Source organism: Thalassophryne amazonica, chromosome 5 (assembly GCF_902500255.1).
Source record: "Thalassophryne amazonica chromosome 5, fThaAma1.1, whole genome shotgun sequence".
In the NCBI taxonomy this organism is placed as follows: Eukaryota; Metazoa; Chordata; class Actinopteri; order Batrachoidiformes; family Batrachoididae; genus Thalassophryne; species Thalassophryne amazonica.
In genome coordinates this window covers 125,440,468-125,450,237 of record NC_047107.1, presented here as the reverse complement: position 1 = coordinate 125,450,237, position 9,770 = coordinate 125,440,468, and the positions used below count along the sequence as shown (strand labels likewise).

At 40.5% G+C, this 9,770-nt stretch overlaps 1 protein-coding gene across 1 annotated transcript in view; it reads right to left on the bottom strand.

The window, feature by feature from the left end:
* Positions 1–1,467: 1,467 nt before the first annotated feature.
* Positions 1,468–9,770, bottom strand: part of LOC117511279 (mothers against decapentaplegic homolog 2) — a 58,659-nt gene continuing 50,356 nt past the window's right edge. Inside the window, exons 10-11 of the mRNA XM_034171290.1 lie at positions 4,899–5,043; positions 1,468–1,861 (exon numbers count right to left, since the gene is read on the bottom strand). Of these exons, the coding sequence (XP_034027181.1) occupies positions 1,738–1,861; positions 4,899–5,043 (269 nt within the window). The 3' untranslated portion in view covers positions 1,468–1,737. The remainder of the gene's footprint in view (positions 1,862–4,898; positions 5,044–9,770) is intronic.

Below are 9,770 nucleotides of genomic sequence, written 5' to 3'. Positions count from 1 at the left end.
AACAATTGCCACATCTACTGTACTGACTGATTTGCAAAAAGATTTACTGTTAAATACACACATACTGTACTACTGTTATGTATATGTATGTCGGGTCCACATTTGTTTTGCAATGCACCCCCACCCCAAAAGTCATGTCGTAGGCCAAACAGGTCAACTATGTAATGCTGGACCCAAACATATGGTTCAGTCCCTCCCAACTCACTAGGTGCACTTAAAGTACAATCACTAGTGCCAAAAAGATAAAACTTTTCCAGGGAGAAAAGAAAAAAAGGGGGGGGGACGTGTTGCACCGCAGCGGCCACATAATGACAACAATGGCAGAGTGCAAGCTAATAAATCTTGTACATACTTTTTTTTTTTTTTTAATAAAGACAGAACGAATACAATACACACATTAACACAATGTTCCAGTGTGCAGGCACATTCGCCCTCTGCTCATCATCTGCTTCAATGCCTCAAAAAACCTTTTAGGTCAAATATCTTCATTTAAACACCAAAAGGTTTAAAGCAGATTATAATTTTTGTTTTTTTTAAATAAAAGTGAGACGTTAAACAGTTGCTACTGTGTTCCTCAAGCCTCTGGAGTCATTAAACCTTCAGACATAATCTGCCATGTACTTTAAATGCACCACAATGTTTGCGGGGAGGACAAACAAAGGCTACATTGGGGGGGGGGGGGGGGGGGGGGGATAAGGATTAAAACTTCTAAAATCAGCCCAAAGCTGAAATCGGAAACGAGTTCAAACGGAATCTTTTCGGGAACGAGCCACACCAGCAAGGTAGCTTTAGAAAACAGCTGTGGTCTTTGAAATACATTTAATTAAAAAGTCAACGAGAGAACAGTTTAAGCGTCTTTATATATAAAAATACATGAGAATACAAAAAAGTAAAAACAAAAATGGGATATAGGCTAAAAACAAAAAAACAATTAATTCATTGATACCTTCAATTTCTCCTGAAGAGACTTAACGGTTCACCCTGGAGAGCCACCGGCGCTCCCAGTGACGTGTCAAAAAGAGAACACTTTTTAAGCAAAAAAAAAGCTGATATTCTCTGGTCCCTGCCCAGTTCATCCTGCAAAGACCAGCCAATATCTGGCAGGCTTATGTTCCAGGCTCTAAAAGTCAGCTAAAACCAGTGACGCAGATGGTGTAACCAAACATCTGGCAACGGCTGAAATCTGTTTATTACTTTTCGATCACTATGCTTTGGCCTTTACCCTCAGTAAACGTTTCTTCACCAACTTCCCCACCAACATGGGGCAAAGTCTCCCAGAGAAAAGTAAAAGTAGGCTCAGAACAGTGATTGGAGCAGGCTAAAACAATTTTAGCATTTAAAGTTGTGAATTAATTTTCAATGAGAAAACTATTCACAATAATTTTTTTTTGGTATTTCTTACTCCCTGGCTAAACACCAATATACATTTTATTTGTACCACAAATAGATCTAATATAAAAAGGATTTGGGAAAAAGCAATAGAACAAGGTGCATGAGAAGATGGGTGAACAAAGTGCCAGATTCTGTGTGCACACACGCGAGTGCACATGAAGAGGGATGTTGACCTGGGCCACAAATATTATAAAATGTTTGTTTTTTTTTACTCTGGAGGGATTTTTTTTTTTTTTTTTTTTTTTTCCTTTTCTCCCCCACTGCCATCAAAAGGGCTTAACTTTAGAATTTAACTTTCTTTGTGATGGGCTGCACTTGTCTTTTTTTTGGTGCTTTCTCAGTCATTTAGGACATACTGGAGCAACGTGCAGACGGAGAACCCATCTGGGTCAAAACCTTGTCCAGCCACTGCAGGGGACCATTCAAATGGAGCTCGATCCAGCAGGGAGTGCTCGTCACAGTCTGCCGCCTGGAACACAAACAATAAAAATAAATACAACTAAAGACCCAAAATTAATTCCACAGTTCCAGAAATGTAGAGATTGTTTTCACAGCCAAATCAAACTGTTCATCTACTTTTTTATAGGAACCCTTTTAGAATCGGGTCCTAGAGTTTAAGGTAAAACCAGCTGGAGACAGTAAAGAAAACAGCAAATTGTTCTCCTGTTGAATAGATTATATTTCACTCACTAACCATTACTGCTCTTTTCTAATGCAGCACCATATTATAGAAAGACTTTAACACACACATTATTTAAATATATTTTAAGAGGACAGCTTTTCTAGAGCTTTTACTGAAAATAAACACCAATTAAAATCTCAGGCCTGTAACCAGGATGTGAAATGGGGGCGCTTCTTTTTGGTGAAAGTGGACCTTTGTTGGCAGGGGGTCTGGAGGCCCCCTGAAAATGTTAGGGTTTTTAATATCCAGGGATCCATTCTGGATGTTTCTGTGATGACTATTTTCTCACCCCGATCCCCCTCAATTTTGTTGTTCTGCTTAATGTGTGTTGTACTTCCTTTTGCATATTTTCACCTTTTCTTCACCTTTAACCAAAACTGAAACCACAACCTACCTGTTTGATAAGATTACTAACCACAAGAGCCATAATAATCATTTTTTTGGCTTCCCTCATCCTAACTGACCTGATTTTAAAGCTAGAACCCCAAACAGACCCAGTAATGCCTGAGTTTAGACATTACATTAAAAAAACATCCCTGTGATCATATCCCACTTTAGTTATACAAAAAAGTTAAATTAACTACACTTAGTTTTATATGGCACATCAATTAAATTTAGTCCAGAGTAATACTAATTTGAACATTTTAGTTGTTTAAATAATAATTAGTAGTAGCAGTATGAAAAATGTCTTCACAAGCAGACCTTTAATGAAGGGGTGTTGTGGAGGGCACATCCCCCCACCCCCCACTCTTTTTGTCCAGATTCGCCCCTGGTTTGCAGTCTCAGGAACAGTCAAGAATTTGACTAATCATGTGGAAAACACAATCTGATTGAGAGGTAAGAAGGTTTTATGAGTGCATTTTACATTATGTCGCCCTCAGTGTATTTTGGGAAGAAAAAAGCATTAGTGTTTGTTGTTAATGCATTGCAGGTCTGCAGCTGTGTTTTTAGTTTAACCACAGCGAGGACACTGAGACTCTCAGCAGACTTTGAAAGAAAAATTTAACAATGTGTTTGTAAAACTGCTCTTTGCTTGGATGCTGAGAGACACTCAAACCCTCCTCCCACCCCAGCAGTAGTAAATTTTACATTTTGCGTCCAGCCTTGATTTTGCTTCAGGATGGCATCAACACAAAACCTGCCTTTTGGCAGCCTAATTGATGGATATCCGTCGTAGCAACAGAACTTTAATCCATGGAAATGTTACTTTGGCTCATGAGACACTTTTCCAGAGCTGAAGGTTTTGTCTCAACAACAGTCTTGTCAAGTAACATTTTTAGTTGCTTTATACAGTTACTTCATTAGCAGCTTTATATTATTAGAAGCTGCCGAAAACTTGCAACTAATAAGTAATGTAACTAATAAGGTAACTAATAATCTAACTTGGTTACTCTTAAGATTGAGCAATCAGCAAAGTAACTAATCAGAAAAATAATAGTTACTTTTCTGAGTACTAAATCTTAAAAATAACCAAGTTAGATTATTAGTTACTTTATTAATTACATTCAGCAGCTGCCAACAAGTTGTCCGCAGCTGCTAATGAAGTAACTGTATAAAGTAACTGTAAACTCTAACTGTATAAAGTAACTAATGAAGTAACTTTTCAAAGTTACTTCAGCAACACTGCTCAACAATTCTGGGTGTTTGGTGAAATGTGGAAGCTGTAAGTGAAAGAAGTGGCCCAGAAATATTTTAAGTTTAGTAATCTAGGCCAAGTTCCAGTGAAGACCAAGGACATACACACAAGATGCTGTGAAAGGTGTAGAGATTACAGCCTTTTTATCCTCAACTGGGGAAGACTGAGCCAGCGCAATTTGACAATTAGGTCCTCGGCTGTTCAGTGTGTCATGTCTGTGTGAAAATGATTTATGTTGTGATCCACTTGCACTTTTTCTTCATCTTATCTTTTGTATGGTGCCAAATCACAACATGTCACCCCCAAGGAGCTTCATGAGCCCCCCCCCCCCACACACACACCTCCTTGTTACAGGAAGAAGCTTCAAACAGACCAGACTCAGGGATGACTAACTGTTTTGGTCAAACTACCAATAACACAAAGGATAACCAAGAAATATCAAACATGAAAAGGCAAAAATGTTGCATATAATCTGTTACTGTCAAACATGAGAGCCAAAAACTGCCAGTCAGTTAAGCAAGAATCATTATGGATGGAGAGAAGAGAGATTCACAACAATTTATTAAAAATGATGATTCATATAATATTAGTTTGTCATTTACTTTTCTCACCCTGTGACAGACTGGTGTCCTGTCCAGGGTGTATCCTGCCTTCCCACGACTGCTGGGATAGACTCCAGCCACCGGCCACTCTTGACTGGAGTAAGCGGGTACAGAAAATTAATGAGTTACTTTTATCATTTTAAAATTGATGATTATAAGAATAGCTGCGGTTTATACACCTAAAATTCTCAATCATTTTATATCAACTCTCAACTGTGGTGTTGATAGAACAGCTGTGCCTTCTCTGGAGAATTTGAGACTGTGGGGTGGTCCTCTGGTGGGAATGGGGCTCAGTTTATGTTCTATCTCACAAGTCCATGATCTCTACTGTTTGGTTGTTTAACAGGACCACTGGACTTTGAGTAACTGGCTGCTTGAGCTCCATCTTGTCTGTCTTGCATGTTTAACAAACCTTTTTACTTTGTTATAGGTAGTATGGCTAAAGCAGATGGTCTCTCCCCCCAGAGTTTGGTCTGCTTGAAGTTTCTTCCCGCTCTTTCCACTGTGCCCACTCAGCAGGTGGGTAAGGTTAGACATTACCTTTGTGATGCACCTTGGGGCAACAATTTAAGATGTCAGGACTCACCGGTACTCTGCTCCCCAGCCTTTGACAAAGCTCATACGGATAGTGCACATCCTGGTCAGTTGGTAGACTGCTTCAAAGCCCTGGTTGACTGATTGGGCAAGCAGCGCTGCAAACTCCTGGTTGTTGAAGATTTTTAGATTACAACCTGGAAGATTTAAAAAAAAAAAAAAAAAAAAAAAAAAGACAGAAGACCAGGTAATGTAGCTCACACTTTAAAACTACTGTATATAAATATTGGGTCAATATTTGACCTGCTGTTGGGCCTCCAAACCTCTTAGATTTAGACGGAGTGCCTATTTATTGAGGATTCACTGAACACAGAGTATTAACTTCCTTTATGGCCCCTTCACACATAATGTGAAGTTGGGTGAAAGAAGCAGGAACTGGCCGAAAAACCATGAAGGAGAAGAAAAAAAAAAAACTGAAATGGGGAACCACGAAACATGCCACCTGCTGTCGGAAGGGACACACAGAAGGACAGATATGAATGATACTGTGGCGATGGTTTCGTGCACGGTCAAGAACACAGTACGACCACCTGGAAAGGGTGACACCACATCGCACCGCTGCTGTGAGGGGAACAACTCACATGAATGAAGCCATGCACCCTTATGTCCACATCAGCTGGCCCCACATGTCTAGCCGGCGCGCCGAGGGACACTGCATCATGGGGGGCTTGCATGACGCGTGTTGGTTGGTAACAGTGCACTTGTAAGGCATTTAGAACATGTGGGGCCATTCGCACATCCAGCTCGAAAGTGGTCACCTGCGCTCTACTCTCGTGCTGGCAGAGCAAATGGCCCCCACCTTTTCTAAGTGCCCCGCAAGTGGTGTTGATATTTCGTGGGTGGCACCTGGACTCCAGCCGAGAGTTGGGTTGCATGGTCACTCGCACGGCATTCGACGACTGGCGCAGGGCTGTGAAGTGAAAATTGTGAAATCCGAGGAAAATTTGCAGGGGGTCTGGGGGGGGGTGCAGCTCCCCAGGAGCCGGGGTCTAGGGCCCTGTGGGGCCCCAGATAAAAATTTTTTATCTAATGATACTTTTGCAGCATCTCCTGGCAACCTTTTATTTGACCTGTCAATGATCATGTTGAAATAACAGAATATGACGTGGAAGTAGGACCTGGAATGATTTTCCTTTTAATTACAAACCAAATTATGCATTAACTCAGAACAATTAAACTACATGAAATTTATGAAGACTGAAAATACTGTTACAGCATTTCAAAAACCACAGCTAAAGCTTGTAGAATATTTGGAAAATCATGGTAATCATTAATTCAAAATGCTGCAGCTAGAGTACTGACGGGGACTAGAAGGAGAGAGCATATCTCACCCATATTGGCCTCTCTTCATTGGCTTCCTGTTAATTCTAGAATAGAATTTAAAATTCTTCTTCTTACTTATAAGGTTTTGAATAATCAGGTCCCGTCTTATCTTAGGGACCTCATAGTACCATATCACCCCAATAGAGCGCTTCGCTCTCAGACTGCAGGCTTACTTGTAGTTCCTAGGGTTTGTAAGAGTAGAATGGGAGGCAGAGCCTTCAGCTTTCAGGCTCCTCTCCTGTGGAACCAGCTCCCAATTCGGATCAGGGAGACAGACACCCTCTCTACTTTTAAGATTAGGCTTAAAACTTTCCTTTTTGCTAAAGCTTATAGTTAGGGCTGGATCAGGTGACCCTGAACCATCCCTTAGTTATGCTGCTATAGACTTAGACTGCTGGGGGGTTCCCATGATGCACTGAGTGTTTCTCTTTTTGCTCTGTATGCACCACTCTGCATTTAATCATTAGTGATTGATCTCTGCTCCCCTCCACAGCATGTCTTTTTCCTGGTTCTCTCCCTCAGCCCCAACAGAAGACTGCCCCTCCCTGAGCCTGGTTCTGCTGGAGGCTTCTTCCTGTTAAAAGGGAGTTTTTCCTTCCCACTGTCGCCAAGTGCTTGCTCACAGGGGGTCGTTTTGACCACTGGGGTTTTTACGTAATTATTGTATGGCCTTGCCTTACAATATAAAGCGCCTTGTTTGTTGTGATTTGGCGCTATATAAATAAAAATTGACTGATTGATGGTAAACTATCAATAACATACCTTATAGTAAAAAGTCACTTATATTCTTGTGTAAATTCATGCAGCCTAAATCCATTCAAAGCCACAATGTCTTTTTTTACAATGAAAGAAAGTCTAGATTAGTGAAAAAAGTCACATAATCTTGTCTAAAATCCTGTTTGAACAGCAGAATGTTTATTTTCCAGAGATAAAAAATTCTTACCGTGTTTCCTGAGAGGGCACAGTTCACTTTTCCCATTTCTTTTATCTTTCAGGTGTGTTGATGAAGCCAACGACAATTCCACGGATTCTTGTCCTTATAAGACTTTTTCAAAGTCTTTCTCGCCATCTTCTCTCTGTGCGACGTCGGTCCGTGGCACAGACATGCTGCACAAATCTTCTTTTAAAAACTTGAAAGCTCTAAAAGTTTGTAATATCCACATGCTAAGTTTAGCTTAAGCGTCGCAAAGTAGCCACACAGCGTCGCCGCAGCAACCAACCAGTCCTGCTTTATGACAACTGTCATAACAGCTACGCTTTGAGTGGCATTTTTTCCAACTGATTTGTATCTGTAACACACAGATCAGTGTCCGCGCACTTATAAAACTTACACGATGTCGTAAAAAAGAGAACGCTTTGCGATAGGCATTTTAAAAACTCAGTGATGTTCACGATTAAAGAGTACAACACTAACACCCCACCCCACCTCCCCATGATGAAATCCGTGGAATCCCGCGGATCCGCGGAGTTTTTACAGCCCTGCTGGCATGAAGGCTGCCTCAATCGTGTCATTCAGTCACAGTTCAACATGGCCAATCATTTTGTGCAGCTGCTCGGCCATCGCACGATATGTCTGACCTGCATACGACATGCCATTCAAATGCTCCAAACATGATCAGATGGCGCGACCTCAACTTGCCCGCCATTCAAAAGGGATTCTGGCATGAGCGGCACGCGAATATAGAGTGCATGTGCAGTGAATGTGATGACTGCTGTATGAGGCGTTTGAGTGCTATTTGACTCCTCTGTGCACCGTTCTGCCTCAATCGTGATATGTGTGAAGGCGCCCATAACAAAAGGAACAGGGTACACATACAACATATGAGCATGGGCTGTTTTAAATGGTGCATTAAATTACAACTTTTTTGATAACATATGCAACACAAAATAAAATATAACAATGCTAAAATACCCTCGGCCATATGAGCCTTGTGTTCTGTATCATTTGCAGTTGTTTAATTAATTATTAAGATCCTGTTGTCTTACATACAATTCATACATGTTCACTGAAGCCCCTCTATTAAATCAATCAAAAACAATATTTACATTTTAACAGCGTCTGCAGGAGGCTTTGCGTGTGTGTACACGAGCTTTTGACAAAAGCGGAAGTTATGCAAATCAAGGAATATCTGTAGATCGCCCTCTGTGCATCTGCTAGTATTAATGACACAAATTTAACTCCATAGGAAGTTGGCTACCAGCCTGTGACGTCACCATGCTAATGTCCAAGAAATACGTTCAGAGGTGTTATTAGGTTCCAAAAACAGTGTTTTTGGTTCTAGAAGTGTTTATTTCTCCCCAACTTTTACATAATATATGACAAAGAAGATATATTTACACACAAACGAAACGAAAGTTTTGCAGCCAACTACCAGCCCATGACATCACTATGCTAACGCCCGCAAAATAAGTTCAGAGGTATTAGGTTCCAAAAACGGCATGTTCAGTTTTAGAAGTGTTTATTTCTCGCTACTTTTTACATAATATATGAGAAACATGCATATAAACACACAAAAAGCAGTTTTGGAGAGACCAGCCATTGACGTCACTGTACAGCTCTACTCTGATTGGCTGTCACACCTGCCACTCAAAAAACAAAACGGAGCAGATTCGCACAGAATGTGCGTTTTCAACCTCTGAAAACATGTCTTAAAATATGTCATGGTTAGCCATCTTCAAACTTGTCCAAGGTCTGTGTCCCAAGAATGTTCCTTTTAAATTTGAAGACTGTGGCAGTAACAGAACTGGACTTACAGTAGTGTTCAGAATAATAGTGCTATGTGACTAAAAAGATTAATCCAGGTTTTGAGTATATTTCTTATTGTTACATGGGAAACAAGGTACCAGTAGATTCAGTAGATTCTCACAAATCCAACAAGACCAAGCATTCATGATATGCACACTCTTAAGGCTATGAAATTGGGCTATTAGTAAAAAAAAGTAGAAAAGCGGGTGTTCACAATAATAGTAGCATCTGCTGTTGATGCTACAAACTCAAAACTATTATGTTCAAACTACTTTTTTAGCAATCCTGTGAATTGCTAAACTAGTATTTAGTTGTATAACCACAGTTTTTCATGATTTCTTCACATCTGCGAGGCATTAATTTTGCTGGTTTGGAACCAAGATTTTGCTCGTTTACTAGTGTGCTTGGGGTCATTGTCTTGTTGAAACACCCATTTCAGGAGCATGTCCTCTTCAGCATAAGGCAACATGACCTCTTCAAGTATTTTGACATATCCAAACTGATCCATGATACCTGGTATGCATGCTTCACTGTCTTCACCATGAACTGTGGCTTGAATTCAGAGTTTGGGGGTCGTCTCACAAACTGTCTGCGGCCCTTGGACCCAAAAAGAAGAATTTTACTCTCATCAGTCCACAAAATATTCCTCCATTTCTCTTTAGGCCAGTTGATGTGTTCTTTGGCAAATTGTAACCTCTTCTGCACATGTCTTTTATTTAACAGAGGGACTTTGCGGGGGATTCTTGCAAATAAATTAGCTTCACACAGGTTCTTCTAACTGTCACAGCACTTACA